The sequence below is a fragment of the Pristiophorus japonicus genome, chromosome 22 (genome assembly GCF_044704955.1).
Source record: "Pristiophorus japonicus isolate sPriJap1 chromosome 22, sPriJap1.hap1, whole genome shotgun sequence".
Classification (NCBI taxonomy): Eukaryota; Metazoa; Chordata; class Chondrichthyes; family Pristiophoridae; genus Pristiophorus; species Pristiophorus japonicus.
The window spans coordinates 1,311,648-1,330,424 of NC_091998.1; the positions used below are offsets into that span (position 1 = coordinate 1,311,648).

General features: G+C 45.5%; 1 protein-coding gene across 5 annotated transcripts in view; it reads left to right on the forward strand.

The window, feature by feature from the left end:
* The window catches only part of LOC139234813 (wings apart-like protein homolog), a 156,420-nt gene that overhangs the window by 62,593 nt on the left and 75,050 nt on the right, over nucleotides 1-18,777 (forward strand). For all 5 annotated transcript variants that reach the window (XM_070865512.1, XM_070865510.1, XM_070865509.1 and 2 more), the window contains exon 3: nucleotides 6,710-7,777. In XM_070865512.1, the coding sequence (XP_070721613.1) occupies nucleotides 6,710-7,777 (1,068 nt within the window). The remainder of the gene's footprint in view (nucleotides 1-6,709; nucleotides 7,778-18,777) is intronic.

Here is an 18,777-nt window from a genome sequence, read left to right on the forward strand (position 1 = left end):
AAATTCTCGTGTGTGGAATTTCTGGTGAGGTGACTAAAGATGGAAGGTGGAAACTGAGGTGGTGAGAGCTTTGCTGTGCCCTCTAAACAAAGTGGAAAAGAAAACGACCAAGTTTGGAATGGAAGACTTCTGAAGCCTTTACTGTGTTTGTGGTTGCCAGAGAGATTCCAAAATGGAAGGAAAATTTAGGAATCAGAATCTTCATGCTGACCAAATCGGCATGCAGAGAAAGGTGATAGAAAACTTTTTCCATACGCCAGACATTTTTCTATCAGGAGCTCCAAGATCCTGCCGCCCATTTCACTTGGGGAACTTGGGTCATTCACGTCTCTGGTTGAATACAGCACCCTTCTGAATCCATCATAATGTTGCAATCATAGGAAGCAACAAGAATGTGCTTGGAACTGGGCTGCTCTTTCCACAGCCCATACACAGTAATGGGCCCTCTCACTGCCCCACCAAACTCAAATCCAGGGCTGTTCAAACTGTCCTCTCCAACATTCACACTTCTCCAGCCCTAAAACATACTCCTTTCTTTGCTGCTTTGACCGGTTAGAATTTTGGAAGCCTGGAGGGATGAAAAGGGCTTTTTATTGGTGAATAAAAACTTAAACCTGCCCTCCTCCACCCCCACTCCTCAGGATCTGTTAGTGTGTGGATTACATGCAGATTTGTGGGAGCTCTGATTTAAACTTTGAGCACAAACTCACAGCGTAAGCTTAGTGCCCCACAAAGACAAGATGCCGGAATGTCCCTCATCCAATCTCTTCCTAGCTGCCATGGAAATTATACTGATGGATAATATCTACTCATCATTCTCTCTCGGCAGGTATTGATTCAGTTCCCCATTAAAGGTATCATTTGACCCTGAATTAAGTATTGCGTGCAGGAAATTAACTGTTAACATGGAGTGTGCTTTCACAGTAACTGTCTCACTACCTCCATTTGCTCTTGAACTGATGAGCATCATTGGGCAAGAGCATGTAACACAGGACAGGGGCAATGCTGGTGATTCAAATCAAGTTTGTTTGCTAAGCGTGTATAGGCGCTCTGTATTTTGAGCTGTGACCTATTGCTCTGCATGACTAGTAGTGTTTTCATGTCATGTAGACATGTTCTCGCCTATCCCAGCCTATGGGTGGTAGATATAGCCTGACTATGGCCTCTGGTGCTTGGCTGGGGCATGAGACAAGGGAAGAGAGACCATGAGCTTGAAATGCAGGGGTTGGTTTTGTTGAACTTTGCAAACAACAAACCGCGCTGGGAAGTGAAAGCTGAGGTGAGATTTCAGATACTGAGGTTATTTCAACTGGACCAGAGAAGGCCAAGAGAAAATTCAGTAGAAGCTTTTAAGTTGTAAAGGGGTTTGATGGGTTGAATAATAAGACTATTTCCTCTGGTTTAGGAATCAGCGACCAGGGGTTATCAATTTAAAATCAGAAGCGAGTAAGGAAAAGGCTAGGAGAAATATCACACCAAGGATTGTTAGAAACTAGCTGTAGGAGTAGGCCCTTCGAGCCTGCACCGCTATTCAATGAGTTCATGGCTGAACATGCAACTTCAGTACCCCATACCCCTTGATCCCCCTAGTAGTAAGGACTACATCTAACTCCTTTTTGAATATATTTAGTGAATTGGCCTCAACAACTTTCTGTGGTAGAGAATTCCACAGGTTCACCACTCTGGGTGAAGAAGTTTCTCCTCATCTCGGTCCTAAATGGCTTACCCCTTATCCTTAGACTGTGACCCCTAGTTCTGGACTTCCCCAACATTGGGAACATTCTTCCTGCATCTAACCTGTCTAAACCCGTCAGAATTTTAATCGTTTCTATGAGATCCCCTCTCATTCTTCTGAACTCCAGTGAATACAAGCCCAGTTGATCCCGTCTTTCTTGATATGTCAGTCCCGCCATCCTGGGAATCAGTCTGGTGAACCTTCGCTGCACTCCCTCAATAGCAAGAATGTCCTTCCTCAAGTTAGGAGACCAAAACTGTACACAATACTCCAGGTGTGGCCTCACCAAGGCCCTGTACAACTGTAGCAACACCTCCCTGCCCCTGTACTCAAATCCCCTCGCTATGAAGGCCAACATACCATTTGCTTTCTTAACCGCCTGCTGTACCTGCATGCCAACCTTCAATGACTAATGTACCATGACACCCAGGTCTCGTAACACCTCCCCTTTTCCTAATCTGTCACCATTCAGATAATAGTCTGTCTCGCGAGGAATGCTTTTATTAAAACACATTCTCATGATGTGGGTGTTACTGGCAAGACTATAATTTATTTCCCATCTCAAGTTACCCTGAGAAAGTGGTAGATTGCTGCCTTAAACCACTGCAGTCCATTTGGTGAAGGTTTATGGTGGTGGATGGGGAGCTAATCAAGCGGACTGCTTTGTCCTGGATGGTGTCGAGCTTCTTGTGTTGCTGGAGCTGCATCCAGGCAAATGGAGAGTGTTCCATCACACTCCTGACTTGTGTTCTGTAGATGTTGGAAAGACTTTGGAGAGTCGGGAGGTGAGTCACTTGCCGTAGAATACCCGGACCCTGACCTCTTGTGGCCACATATAGCTGGTCTAGTTGAGTTTCTCGTCAATGGTGACCTCAGCGATGTTTGATTCAATGATGGTAATGTCACTGTGAGGTTACGCTTTCTCTTATTGGAGACAGTCATTGCCTGACACTTGTGTGGCGCGAATGTATCTTGCCACTTATCAGCCCAAATCTGGATGTTGTCCAGGTCCTTCCTGCTTCATTATCTGTGGAATTGCAAATTGAGCTGGACACTGCAATTAACCTGGAGCATTGCACAGGGAATGGTTGAGGCAGTGACCATTGCATCTTTGAAGGGATAAATATTTCAAACCAAAGGGAGATTGTAGAGCAGTGGGATTAGTATTGGATTTCTCTAGCGACGGCACAGCCACAGTGGGCTGAATGACGACCTTCTGTGCTTCAAATGAATAGCTTTAGGTGTCTGAGGATGTTGGTATTCCTGCACTTTGGTAACTGTTTTCCTCTCTACCGTTCTACCTTTTAAAGGCCCCAAGAACTGAAAACCAGAAATTAAACTCCTTGAATGTTATTTTGCCTTTCTCTTACGTAACTTTCAAAATGAGATGTGATGACCCTGCTCTTAAACTGCTGATCTTGCCTATATTATGGGTTAACCAGTGGCTTCCTCGTGAAACTGTCAAACTACCGGCAGCAATTCTGTGTACCTACAGAGAATCTGGGCACTGTCGAAATCCTCCAATCCTCCAGTCTGAACCTGACTGGCAGCATCCTACTGTTCATTCATCAACATACACAGTGACCATCTCATTGCTATTGAGCGCTTGAAACTACTCCTTGTCCTGCATGATTTTATGCTGGTTGAGATCTCCCGAATGCATATTTGCTGTTTTTTTTTTTAAATTGCCGTAAAAAAGCATCGATTTTTGAAAAATCTGCTCACAATCCACTAGGTTAAAACTCTACAATAACGCAAACTCAGATTAAAAATGAGCAGCACTAAGTTCTCCAGTTCACACAAAGGTTGAAGCTGTTGGCGTTGTGTAAGTGTCGATGCCTGGTCAGTGGGGCTGCTTTGCTGGGCAATGTTGCCTGGCCAGCTGGAAACGACTTGTGCTGCTTTCAGTGAGAGGGGAATGATTCTGTTCCTCAGCAGTTTGCTGCTGTGCTGCCCCTCATACGCACTTGCCAGCAACAGCAGTCACAGCCTCTGGTGATTTCCCAAGGAGCCCTCCTTCAGCTTTCACTTATCTTAAGACCCAAAGGAAAGGAAACTAGGAAGTAGAACTCTGCATACTGATTTTTCTAATATTCTGTTAATCACAGATCCATTCCTGTGCAACCTCTTCTGTAAAGTTAACAATCTATTTCTACTCAATAATGAATGCTATGCCTTGTAAGTGGGTCTAGCAATGTGGCCATTTATCATTACAGGTACACTCTCGATATCTCTTCAGTTTCCCTCCCTCCCTCTTCCTGTTGCTGGGGTGCAGTACACGGCAACCCTCTGGTATCTTGCCCGAGTGGCCCAGACAGTGTGTGGTAGCAAGCTATTTGGCCAAAGGGGCATCACAGCCAGACCCCATTGCCTTTTCCATTGTATTTATTTGCCTCTTGAGTAGTCTGATGGGAGTTGATGTGGCAGTGCCCTTCACTAACCCATTTGCTCTATTCCCAAAATGTGATGCTTTTATCACCACAGAATGTAAGGTCAACCCTTTCACTGCCTGAGTGGGGAAAGTGGTAAAGTTGCATTTTGTGGTAACTGTGTCACATCGTAGAATCTTGTCCCATTGCTGTCAACTAGTCTTGCGTTCCCATTTCTAAGCAATATTCCTATTGTTTGGGCCGAGATTATTTGATTAATTTTAAAATTACTGAGGCATGGCATTTTTTTGTTACCTTATGGCTTGCCATCTGAAAGTAAACCTAGGAAACGCGGTGTAGCATTTTTAATAGAAAGCTCCCAAAACGCACTTCAAATCCATTTTATGCACCTAAGCTTAACATTATATAAAGAAGATAATCTTTAGTGATAGTTACCTGGAGAGTTCCTCCACACCTGTCAATTCGTTCCCATTTGTGGTTTGTGGCTTCTGTGCCAAACCATCTCAGCACTAATTAGGAGTCTGTAGGGTTGGTATATGCCAGTGATGTTCCTTTCAACTTGTGTGTTCCACTGGAGGCATCTCCTTTTGTGTACCAGCTCGGGAGCTATCTAGGTGAAATTCATGTATTGTGTTAGCAATGGTTCAGTTGGTATCACACTTGCCTCTGAGTCAGCTCGTGGGTTCAAGTGCCACTCCAGAGACCTGTGCAAGTAATCTAGGCTGACACTTCAGTACAGTACTGATGGAGTGCTGCTCCATTGGAGGGCACCATCTTTATGATAAGATGTTAAACTGAGGCTCCATCTTCCCTCTCCGATCTCATGTCACTATTTCCAAGAAGAGCAGGAGAACTTTTCCTGGTGTCCTGGCCAAATTTTTTTCCTCAACCAACATAACTAAAAAACAGATTATCAGGGCATATCACATTGCTGTTTGTGGGGCCTTGCTATGCACAAATTAGCTGCCGTGTTTCCTACATTGCAACAGTGACTACACTTCAAAATAAGTACTTAATTGACTTTAAAGTGCTTTGGTACATCCTGAAGTCATGACAGGCAATATATAAATGCAAGTCTTTTCTTTTTTGTCCCTTGTTTTCCCACCCACCCTCTTCCACAAACCAAAGGGATTTGTATTCATTTCACTTGCACATGCACCCATCTGTGCGCACGCACACGTTGACATGCTCGGTAAGTATAGTCACTGATAAAGTACTTTTCCTTTTGAGCATCCTTCCCTTTTACCTAAAACAGTCACCAGGTTAAGTACTTGCTCTAATACACTCAAGTGAATGGAAATTGAGAGCACAAGGGTGAATTACTTTGCATTTTAAGCACTTTCATATAGAAGATTATTCCCCTTAATATTCTCATCTCTCTTTACAGTTGGCAGAACAGTAATTGCACCAATTTGAGTAAATGAGCTAAGATTTGTGCTTGTACTGCCTTGGTTAAACTTAGCTGTACCCTGCAAATCCATTCCTGCTCATGCCCATCGGCTTCTGTTTAGCGAGTGTTGGATTCCAGCCAGTTTGCAAGATTTCAATACTTTGCATTTTTCTGATTTGACTGTCCTGCATTGGGCCATCTGGAGCAGTAAATTGGGATGCAGCTCCATGGACTGTGCAGAGGCTCAAGGTTCAGCCCATTTCCTATTCCCTTATTGAAAAATGACCTGGTCATGTTGAAACCATGGATCAAACTATTTGGTGGCCTGTAGTATACACCAAGTAGCATAATAGCTCTTCTATTAATTCTAATCAAATAGAATCAATACTCCCTCCCCATTTTTCTTTTTTCCTTCCCTATCTTTCCTGAATAGCTTGTAGCCAGGAATATGAAGTTCCCAATCCTTTCCTCCTTTGAGCCCGGTCTCTGTTGTTACCACGATATCATCGTCCCATGTGGTGACTTGGCCCTACAGCTCACCCATCGTATTTACCACGGTCTTTGCATTTGCGTACAATGCACTCCAAACCTATCTTAGACTGCTACGCATTTGCCCCCTGCCTGATCCCTCCTGTATCTGAACGATTCTTTACTCGAGTTATTTGTCTCTCTAGTCCTGAGTGAGACACTTTGTTTGCATTACGGGGTAAGTGGTTTTGATTGCTAATTGATCTTTTACTAACTCCTAAATGAAGTTGATCTTTTTTATCAGTGGGTGCTTAATTAGTAAAGGCCGTCAACCTGAAGATTTAAAAGTGGCATGCAAGCCAACATTTGGCATTAACCTCGTTTGCGATTTCTGGTACTTGCTCAGACATGTATTTTGCTGTTTTTTGGCAAGAATGGGAAGAAGCAATACCCAGCTTAAGCGCTGCAGCCTGGTAACTTCATTCCAGTTCCTGCACTCCAACCAGGACTGGGCTGTGTGCATACTGAGCATTCATTTGTAAAATGCTCCACAGATTAACTCCATAGAATAAAATGTTGCGCAGCAGAAGAATTGGGGCAAGGAGGAATTTGAAATTTCAGTCGAGTTAAAATGCATTTGCTATTGAGGAGGAGGAAGCTCTGATATGAACTGACGTTTGAGAAAGTTTACTGAAAATTGTTCTAAACTTTTATTTTATTTTGCAGAGGTGAAGCATCAAGATCCATTGAGAGAAGGAATTGAGAAAAACAGTTTTCCCAAGAACAAGAATGCAACTGAACATGAAAAGAAACCTAAGGCGCCCAGTCCACTGCTGGCTGACTTTAAAATTGATGGATTGCCCTCGGATAGTTGGGATGAGATCATGAAGAGCTCAGGGTCCCCCTCTGAAATACTTCAGAGGACAGAATTCCAGCCATGGGTTGGTGGACTTGGCCGTATGCCCTGTATCAAAAATGAGGCCTCTGACTGCAGGCAGGGAAGACAGGGAGGCACTTCCTTAAATCCTGATAAGCCTCTGGAACTAAAAGGTAACCGAGGAGTTTTTGGGCGGGCAGAACATCCGAGCTTCAAGGAGGAGGAGATGGAGAATGACTCCCAGCCGCTCAGGTTGAACTGCAGGACATACTGTCGTTCAAATAAAGGTAAACCAGGAAGTGCTGGCACGTCAAATTTTGATAAAATAATTGATGGCACTGGGAAATCTCCACCGGCTGAGCCCCCATTGAGCAAGGACAGCCTTAAACCAGACACCAAACTTTCATCAGGGACAACCGGCAAGACGCCTACAACTCGGACTGCAAGAGACACCATCACCTTGCCCTCATCTTATCTATCACCTTGCAATGTCACCCTTCAGGAGACCACAGACCGCAGCATGGACGAGTTCACCACCGGTCCAGCTGACCTGGGAGAAGCAGGAAGGTTGCGGAAAAAAACTGAAGCTGCGGCGGGTAAGACCGCGGTCAGATTCCGGCCAACCCAGTCCAAATCCAAAAAGGACGCGAAGCTGGAGTTCTTTGGGTTTGATGAACAGGAGGGGGAGGACGATGCCCTCCGATCTGCTGGTGGTGCCGCCAACTATAAAATTAAGTACTTTGGTTTTGATGATCTAAGTGAGAGCTCCGATGAGGACGAGGACTCTGAATCAGAAGGCAGGCGCAAGAAAAAAGCTTCAACTAGAAGGGGTGAAATTGTGGCACTCCTGTCCAGCTCTGAATCGACGGGAGACTCTCAAGGGAGCCAGTCACAGTCTCAGGACAGCACCAATACAGGTGGGTGACCACTTGTACCAAACACTCAGAACTTTGCTCAGAAATTACTTTTTCATTGGCATTGAATTTGAATCCACTTGTTCTGCTTGCTGCAGGGTAGCTGAATCCAGTCTGGTTTGATAGAGTCTGGGAAAGCCCAGTTATAAATAGAATTTCCGCAGGAGGCCACTCAGCCCCTCAAGCCTGTGCCACCATTCAATTAGATCATGGCTGATCTATAACTTACACTTGGTAAACGGTGGAGCTCACAAATACTCAAAATACTGGGGTAGTAATTGCCAGACAGATATTCATTATAGGGGATCCAGAGCATAACAAAGCAAGTTGAGGGGGGGGAAAAGACTATGTTAATTAACCTAGTTGCTGTAAAAGTTGCCTAGTACAGAATTATATCCATGTAGCTGATTAATGCTAAATGCATAGCCAAATGATCCCACACTGTTCTACATGTGATGGAGCTCTGTACTATGTCAAACTACCAGCACCTGTTAAGTTGCTGCAGTGTTGTGCCAGAGAACACATACAAATGAACCAGAATATAGCTCTTCATGTGGCATGACACAACATACTGAAACACTGATGTTAAGCTCTAAAGTTAGTGTCACGCAATGTCTTATCAAATCAGTGCCGAGAGGACTGCAGTGGCTCCATGCCCTCAGCACTGGTTACACTGCTGTAAGTTTGGGCACTGGCTCAGGTAGTTGAGCACATTTACCATGTTTTACATTTTTGAACCAAAGCTGATTTACCCACACGTTTGATCCCTATAGTGGTGGTATTTCACAGTATTTTGACTGTGGTAACTCCACCGTTTGCAACAGCTCACGTGCCTGGTTTACACTTGGCAATGAGGCAAATGGGTTCAACAAATAGGTCCAATAGACCAGGCACTCAAATGCATGGGCCATCTTGGGCAGTTAAAGCACATTGAATTAGAACAATGTATAACGAGGGTGTTTTTGGTATTTGTTCGTGGTCTGGTGAGTTTTACTTGGGTCGGTGGGTGCTCATGCTCTCTTGTGCTGTGACCCACACAGTTCATATAATGTCTTAAAATAGAAACGTGTCCCACTAAATTCACAATGTTACATCTTACCAAAGATATCAGTTCCTACCTGTGCTATTACCATAAATAAAGGAATGTTACTTTTTCCTCGCGGTATCCGCAGCAATGTATTGACCACTGCAGTCCTGTGGCCGTGCTCCCACAATGGAGTTGGTGGGGAATGCCAGGGTATAGACCTGGCTATGATGTTGGTCACGTGACGTCAGTGGAACCATTCTCCAGGTGACTCCACAAATGATGGGTCTCCATAAAGCCAGAAAATGGTTGAAAATTTGGGAGCAAGTAATTTGATGTTCTTGTATAGTCTTCAGATACCGATTAAAAAGAATAATTCAAGCAGAAATTATACCCTTGAGATTTCCTTCATTCAATTGCAGTACTTGCTTGCTGGTGACATCCTTGCAGTGATGTGAATGATGGCATCCAGTTATTTTGGACTTATTCTGGAATCCAGCTGTAGACCTGTTTTAGGCCCACATGCAGTCTGAGGAATTCATGCCATCATTTCACCATGAGATTCTGACAAATAGGAAGCACTCCCATTTGCAAATTATTGTTTGGGACATTAGTCCAGCCCAATGTAAAACATGCACTTTTCCTCCACCGAAGGAAAGTTGTTACTGCACAGTTAAGGTGATCCCCATCAAATACCACCATTCATAGAAACATAGAAATTTACGGCGCAGAAGGAGGCCATTTCGGCCCTTCGTCAGCAGCCCTGAAGGTTACATACAAACCCATGAACAATGACGGAAAGGCAAAGAGCACCCAGCCCAACCAGTCCGCCCCACACAACTGCGACACCCCTATACTAAAAATATCTACACTCCACAACACTGTGTTGGGGAAATTGATGGGATTGAAGGCCGATAAATCCCCAGGGCCTGATGGACTGCATCCCAGAGTACTTAATAGCGGATGCATTGACAGTCATTTTCCAACATTCCATTGACTCTGGATCAGTTCCTATGGAGTGGAGGGTAGCCAATGTAACCCCACTTTTTAAAAAAGGAGGGAGAGAGAAAACAGGGAATTATAGACCGGTCAGCCTGACCTCAATAGTGGGTAAAATGATGGAATCAATTATTAAGGATGTCATAGCAGTGCATCTGGAAAATGGTGACATGATAGGTCCAAGTCAGCATGGATTTGTGAAAGGGAAATCATGCTTGACAAATCTTCTGGAATTTTTTGAGGATGTTTCCAGTAAAGTGGACAAAGGAGAACCAGTTGATGTGGTATATTTGGACTTTCAGAAGGCTTTCGACAAGGTCCCACACAAGAGATTAATGTGCAAAGTTAAAGCACATGGGATTGGGGGTAGTGTGCTGACGTGGATTGAGAACTGGTTGTCAGACAGGAAGCAAAGAGTAGGAGTAAACGGGTACTTTTCAGAATGGCAGGCAGTGACTAGTGGGGTGCCGCAAGGTTCTGTGCTGGGGCCCCAGCTGTTTACATTGTACATTAATGATTTAGACGAGGGGATTAAATGCAGTATCTCCAAATTTGCGGATGACACTAAGTTGGGTGGCAGTGTGAGCTGCGAGGAGGATGCTATTAGGCTGCAGAGTGACTTGGATAGGTTAGGTGAGTGGGCAAATGCATGGCAGATGAAGTATAATGTGGATAAATGTGAGGTTATCCACTTTGGTGGTAAAAACAGAGAGACAGACTATTATCTGAATGGTGACAGATTAGGAAAAGGGAAGGTGCAATGAGACCTGGGTGTCATGGTACATCAGTCATTGAAGGTTGGCATGCAGGTACAGCAGGCGGTTAAGAAAGCAAATGGCATGTTGGCCTTCATAGCGAGGGGATTTGAATACAGGGGCAGGGAGGTGTTGCTACAGTTGTACAGGGCCTTGGTGAGGCCACACCTGGAGTATTGTGTACAGTTTTGGTCTCTTAACTTGAGGAAGGACATTCTTGCTATTGAGGGAGTGCAGCGAAGATTCACCAGACTGATTCCCGGGATGGCGGGACTGACCTATCAAGAAAGACTGGATCAACTGGGCTTGTATTCACTGGAGTTCAGAAGAATGAGAGGGGACCTCATGGAAACGTTTAAAATTCTGACGGGTTTCGACAGGTTAGATGCAGGAAGAATGTTCCCAATGTTGGGCAAGTCCAGAACCAGGGGTCACAGTCTGAGGATAAGGGGTAAGCCATTTAGGACCGAGATGAGGAGAAACTTCTTCACCCAGAGAGTGGTGAACCTGTGGAATTCTCTACCACAGAAAGTAGTTGAGGCCAATTCACTAAATATATTCAAAAGGGAGTTAGATGAAGTCCTTACTACTCGGGGGATCAAGGGTTATGGCGAGAAAGCAGGAAGGGGGTACTGAAGTTTCATGTTCAGCCATGAACTCATTGAATGGCGGTGCAGGCTAGAAGGGCTGAATGGCCTGCTCCTGCACCTATTTTCTATGTTTCTATGTTTCTACCCCAACTGGAGCCATGTGGTCGCCTTGGAGAGGCAAAAAACAGATTAAAAACCCAGGCCAATTTAGGGAGAAAAAATCTGGGAAAATTCCTCTCCGACCCATCCAGGCGATCGACACTAGTCCAGGAGATCACCCTGGCCGTATTCTATTCCCTGCAGTACTTACCATTATATCTGCGCCGACCAACAAAAGGTCATCTCGTCTAATCCCAATTACCAGCTCTAGGTCCGTAACCCTGCAGGTTACTGCACTTTAAGTGCCCATCCAACCATCTCTTAATAGTGGTGAGGGTTTCTGCATCCACCACTCTTCCAGGCAACGAGTTCCAGATCCCCACAACCCTCTGCGTAAAGAAGCCCCCCCTCAAATCCCCTCTAAACCTTCCACCAACCACCTTAAAACTATACCCCCTCGTAATAGCCCTCTCCATCATGGAAATAAACCCTTACTATCCATTATGTCCAGGCCCCTCAATATTTTGTACACCTCGATGAGGTCTCCTCTCAACCTCCTCTGTTCCAATGAGAACAAACCCAACCTATCCAATCTGTCCTCATAACTAAGATTCTCCATTCCAAGCAGCATCCTAGTAAATCTCCTTTGCACCCTCTCTAGTGCAATCACGTCCTTCCTATAATACGGCGACCAGAACTGCACGCAGTACTCCAGCTGTGGCCAAACCAAAGTATTATACAATTTAAGCATAACCTCCCTGTTCTTATATTCTATGCCTTGGCCAATAAAGGCAAGCATACCATATGCCGCCTTAACCACCTTATCCACCTGGCCTGCTACTTTCAGGGATCTGTGGACAAGCACTCCAAGGTCCCTTTGTTCATCTACACTATTAAGTGGCCTTTCCTTATTAGCCCTCCCAAAGTGCATCAGCTCACACTTCTCTAAATTAAATTCCATTTGCCACTGCTCTGCCCACCTGACCAGCCCATCTTCCTGCAGTCCATGACTTTCCTCTTCATTATCAACCACACAGACAATTTTAGTGTTGTCTGCAAACTTCTTAATCATACTCCCTATATTCAAATCTAAATCGTTGATGATATATACCACAAAAAGCAAAGGACCCAGTACTGAGCCCTGCAGAACCCCACTGGAAACAGCCTCCCAGTCACAAAAACATCCATCAATCATTACCCTTTGCTTCCTACCTCCAAGCCAATTTTGGATCCAACTTGCCACTTGGCCCTGGATCCCATGGGCTTTAACCTTCATGAACAGTCTACCATGTGGTACCTTATCAAAAGCTTTGCTAAAGTCCATATATACTACATCGTATACACTACCCTCATCAACCCTCCTGGTTACCTCAAAAAATTCAATCAGGTTAGTTAAACACGATCTTTCCTTAACAAATCTGTGCTGACTGTCCCTAATTAATCCTTGCCTGTCCAAATGCAGATTTATCCTGTCTTTCAGGATTTTTTCCAATAATTTTCCCACCACTGATGTTCGGCTGACAGGCCTGTAATTACTCGGCCTATCCCTTTCTCCCTTCTTAAATAAGGGTACTACATTAGCAGTCCTCCAATCCTCCGGCACCATGCCCATATCCAAAGAGGACTGGAAAATGATGGTCAAGGCCTCTGTTATTTCCTCCTTTACTTCGGTCAACATCCTGGGATGCATTTCATCCGGGTCTGGGGACTTTTCTACTTTCAAAGCTGCTAAACCCCTTAATACTTCCCCTCTCAGTATATTTATTTCATCCAGAATATCACAATCCTCCTCGATAGCAGTATCTGCATTGCCCCTTTCCTTTGTGAAAACAGATGCAAAGTATTCGTTAAGAACCCTACCAACATCTTCCGCCTCCACACAAAGATTACCCTCATGGTCTCTAATAGCCCCTACCCTTTCCTTAGTTACCCTCTTACTCTTAATATATTTACAGAACATCTCAGGGTTTTCTTTAATTTTACTGGCCAATAATTTCTCGTGCTCTCTCTGAGCATTCCTAATATCTTTTTAAATTTTGCCTCTTAACTTTCTATATTCATCTAAAGGTTCTAAAGTATTTAGTTATGTAACATAAGCATCCCTTTTTTTCTTAATCCTCCCCTGTAAGTCCCTAGACATCCAGGGGGCTCTAGAATTATTTTCCCCAGCCTTTTTCTTTAAAGGCACATGTTTGGCCTGAACCTTTCGGATCTCCTCCTTGAATGCCTCCCACTGTTCCAACACTGATTTACCCACAAGTAGCTGTTTCCAGTCCACCATGGCCAAATCACTCCTTAACTTAGCAAAATTAGCTTTTCCCCAATTCAGAACTTTTATTCCAGGCCTTTTCTTGTCCTTATCCATAACCAACTTGAATCTGACTGAATTATGGTCACTGGTACCCAAGTGCTCCCCCACTAATACCCCTTCAACCTGCCCAGCTTCAATCCCCAAAACTAAATCCAAGACCGGCCCCTCTCATGTTGGGCTTGCTTTATACTGACTAGAATGCATTTCAAGAATTCTGCACCCTCTATACCCTTCACACTAAATTTGTCCCAATCAATATTTGAATCGTTAAAATCCCCTACTATTACTACCCTATGGTTTTTAGACCACAGCATATTTGCTTCTCTATCTCCCTCCCACTGTTTGGGGGTCTATAATACAATCCCAGCAGTGTGATCGCCCCTTTTTTATTTTTCAATTCGACCGATATAACACATCATCCCTCCTCACCGCTATAATAGTTTCTTTAATCAGTACCGCAACCAACCCCTCCCCCACCTGTTTACCCCCTCTCTATCTTGTCTCAAAATCCTGTGGCCAGGAATATTAATCTGCCAAACCTGCCCCTCTTTCAGCCATGTTTCTGTAATGGCTATAATGCCATACTCCCAAGTGTCTACCTGTGCTCTTAGCTCATCCGCCTTATTCGCTATACTCCTTGCATTAAAGTATATACCATTCAGCACAGGAAGACCTCCTTGCTTACTATATGCTGCTAAGCCCTGTTTCCTCTGTCTTACAGATTCGCTTTCTAGATTCTTGCTATCCAACTTCTGTTTTACTTCCTTCCCTTTTGAATTTATTCTCAGGTTCCCAGCCCCCTGCCAAGCTAGTTTAAACTCTCCCCAACAGCACTAGCAAAACTCCCCGCGAGGATATTGGTCCCGGTGCTGTTGAGGTGCAACCTGTCCGGTTTGTACAGGTCCCATCTCCCCCAGAAGCGGTCCCAATGCCTCAAGAATTTAAAGCCCTCCCTCCTACACCAATTTTCCAGCCACGTGTTCATCCTCTCTATCCTTCTATTCTTGTACTCATTAGTACGTGGCACCGGTAGTAACTTGAGGATTACTACCTTTGAGGTCCAACCCTTTAGTTTTTTTCCTCGCTCCCTAAATTCTTCCATCATTCAATGTACAGTAGGACATAGGCCATTATCCCTGATAGAGAGCGGGCAAAGAGCACAGTTGTGCTTTAGATGGCCGCAATGTTCTTTGATGCACTACAAGAGGCCCCGCTGTACGCTAAGCTGCTTGATTCCCAGTCTTCCGGATTAAGTTATGAGGAAAGACGGGAGAAATTTCAGCCTTGACTGAAGGAATGAGAGGTGCTCCTGGAGACATAAAAGATTGGTAACCCCTGAATTATTTTAAACTATAAATTGACAATAGAATAAGGGATGCTGGTTGAAAGTAGTAACAGGAAACTTTCTGACTGATAGGAAGTTCTTCCGAGTGGTTAACATGGGCTCCCGGGTGGATGATCGTTCTTGGGTGAATGAGAAGGGGCCAAACTTGTCTCCCTCATCTATAAGTGTCTTGTGATAAATCAAAGATTGAATAAAACCAAAGTAATTTCTAGGTGGTCCCATTACACACATCTCCAGTAACCATCAAGTGTTTGGTGAGACAGGCTGCTGGTGATCGCCTGATTAGCCTGACATTATTTTAGACTGCACGGCAGTAAAGTTCACTAATCAGCAAGTCCATGAAGTTCAGATCGCCTTGACCTGGCACATTTAGTCGAATGTACTGTGATTTGGCATAGTGATATGGAGTGCAACATTCTTCGCAGCCTTGTATAAACCTGCTTTGAGATCCGTTACAAATAATACAGTAAGTTGGATTGCAAAGCTGCAGTGAAAACTATGGCTTGACCTACATCAGAAGACCAAATGTTTTTGTGAATTTGACTATATCACTGGATCCACGTGTTACATAGGATTATATAGGATATATATTTCCTTCTCCCTTGTCTAGCCTCCCCATAAATGCATCTATACTATTCACTTCAACCACTCCCTGTGGTAGCGAGTTCCACATTCTCACCTATTTGTTCCTGGGATGTGGGTGTCACTGGCAAGACCAACACTTATTGCCCATCCCTAATTGCCCTTCAGAAGCCGCCTTGAACCGCTGCAGTCCATGTGGTGAAGGTGCTCCCACAATGCTGTTAGGGAGGGAGTTCCAGGATTTTGACCCAGCGACGATGAAGGAATGGCCGATATATTTCCAAGTCAGGATGGTGTGTGACTGGGAGGGGAACGTGGAGGTGATGGTGTTCCCATGCACCTGCTGCCCTTGTCCTTCTAGGTGGTAGAGGTCATGGGTTTGGGAGGTGCTGCTGAAGAAGCCTTGGCGAGTTGCTGCAGTGCATCTTGTAGATGGTACACACTGCAGCCACGGTGCGCCGGTGGTGGAGGGAGTGAATGTTGAAGGTGGGGGATGGGGAGCCAATCAAGCGGCTGCTTTGTCCTGGATGGTGTCGAGCTTCTCAAGTGTTGTTGGAGCTGCACCATCCAGGCAAGTGGAGAATATTCCATCACACTCCTGACTTGTGCCTTGTAGATGGTGGAAAGGCTTTGGGGAATCAGGAGATGAGACACTTGCCGCAGAATACCCAGCCTCTGACCTGCTCTTGTTGCCACAGTATTTATGTGGCTGGTACGGTTAAGTTTCTGGTCAATGGTGATCCCAGGATGGTGATGGTGGGGGATTCGGTGATGGTAATGCCGTTGAATGTCAAAGGGGAGGTGGTTAGACTCTCACTTGTTGGAGATGGTCATTGCCTGGCACTTGTGTGGCGCGATTGTTGCTTGCCACTTACCGCCCAAGTCTGAATGTTGTCCAGGTCTTGCTGCATGTGGGCACGGACTGCTTCATTATCTGAGGAGTTGTGAATGGAACTGAACACTGTGCAGTCATCAGCGAACATCCCCACTTCTGACCTTATGATGGAGGGAAGGTCATTGATGAAGCAGCTGAAGATGGTTGGGGCCTAGGACACTGCCCTGAGGAACTTAGCAATGTCCTGGAGCTGGGCTGATTGACCTCCAACAGCCACAACCATCTTCCTGTGTGCTGGTGCCACTTGATAACACTGTGGACAACACCTTCCATCACTTTGGTGATTGAGAGTAGATTGATGAGGGAGGTAATCGATGGATTGGATTATGCCTGCTTTTTGTGGACAGGACATACCTGGGCAGTTTTCCACATTGCCGATAGATGCCAGTGTTGTAGTTGTACTTGTAGTTGTGGCACGGCGAGTTCTGGAGCACAGATCTTCCGCATGACAGCTGGGATGTTGCCGGGGCCCATAGCCTTTGCTGTATCCAGTGCACTCAGCCGTTTCTTGATATCACGTGGAGTGAATCGAATTGGCTGAAGACTGGCTTCTGTGATGGTGGGGACCTCAGGAGGAGGTCGATATGGATCCACTCAGCACTTCTGGCTGAAGATAGTTATAAACGCTTCTGCTTTGTCTTTTGCACTCGCGTGCTGGGCTCCGCCATCATTGAGGATGGGATGTTCGTGGAGCCTCCTTCTCCCGTTAGTTGTTTAATTGTCCACCACCATTCACAACTGGATGTGGCAGGACTGCAGAGCTTTGATTTGATCTGTTGGTTGTGGGATCACTTAGCTCTGTCTATAGCATGCTACTTCCGCTGTTTAGCATGCATGTAGTCCTGTGTTGCAGCTTCCCCAGGGTGGCACCTCATTTTTAGGTACACCTGGTGCTGCACTGGCATGCTCTTCTACACTCCTCATTGAACCAGGATTAGTCGCCTGGCTTGATAATTCTAGTGTGAGGGATATGCCGGGCCATGAGGTTACAGATTGCGGTGGAATACAATTCTGCTGCTGCTGATGGCCCACTGCGCCTTATGGAGGCCCAGTTTTGAGCTGCTAGATCTGTTCTGAATCTATCCCATTTAGCACGGTGGTAGTGCCACACAACGCGATGGAGGGTGTCCTCATTGTGTAGACAGGACTTCATCTCTACAAGGACTATACGGTGGTCACTGCTACCACTGCTGTCATGGACAGATGTATCTGCGACAGGTAGATTGGTGAGGACCAGGTCAAGTAGGTTTTTCCCTTGTGTTGGTTCTCTCACCACCTGCCGCAGGCCCAGTCTGGCAGCTATGTCCTTCAGGACTCGGCCAGCTCGGTCAGTAGTGGTGTTACCGAGCCACTCTTGGTGATGGACATTGAAGTCCCCCGCCCAGAGTACATTCTGTGTCCTTGCTACTCTCAGTGCTGCTCCCAAGTGGTGTTCAACATGGAGGAGTACTGATTAATGGGGTCCGGAGTCAATGTTGAGGGCTCCCAGGGCCACTCCCTCCGACTGTATCCCACTGTGTCGGTGGGACAGGACATACCCAGGGGATGGTGATGGCGGAAAGCTATGATTCTGTGAGTATGACTGTCAGGCTGTTGCTTGACCAGTCTGTGGGACAGCTCTCCCAATGTTGGCACAAGTCCCCAGATGTTGGTGAGGAGGACGTTGCATGGTCGACTGGGCTGGGTGTGCCTGAAGCCAGTGCCGAGGTCGATGTCCGGTTTTATTCTTATTATTGTTTCTTGTAGCAGTTTGTTGCAACCGAGTGTCTCGCTGGGACATTTCAGAGGGCAGTTAAGAGTCAATCACATTGCTGTGGGTCTGGAGTCACGTATAGGCCAGACCGGGTAAGGACGGCAGATTTCCTTCCATAAAGGACATTAGTGAACCAGATGGGTTTATACGACAATCCGGTCGTTTCACGGTTACCATTACTGACACTAGCGCTTTATTCCAGATTTATTAATTCAAATTCCCCAGCTGCCGTGATGGGATTTGAACTTGCGTCTCTGGATCATTAGTCCAGGCTTCTGGATTACTAGTCCCGTAACAAAACCACTGTGCTACCATACCCAGTATGTCCACCTGAGAGGGCTGACCGGGCTTCAGCTTAATATATCATCCGAAAGGTGGCACCTGTGAGAGTGCAGCACTCACCCAGTACTGCACAGAGATATCGGCCTAGATTATGTGAGCAAGTCTCTGCAGTTAATCTGCTTTCAAATGTGTGGAATCTAGGAGAATTCTCATCACATTTCGTTAGTCTGGGCATCGGGAAATAACTTTGAAGGTGGAGACTTAGTGATATTAATTGATCTGTTTGGGGGAAGGGGTATAGTGAGCCTGGTTGTGTGTTTGGGGAAGGGGTATAGCGAGCCTGGTTGTGTGTTTGGGGAAGGGGTATA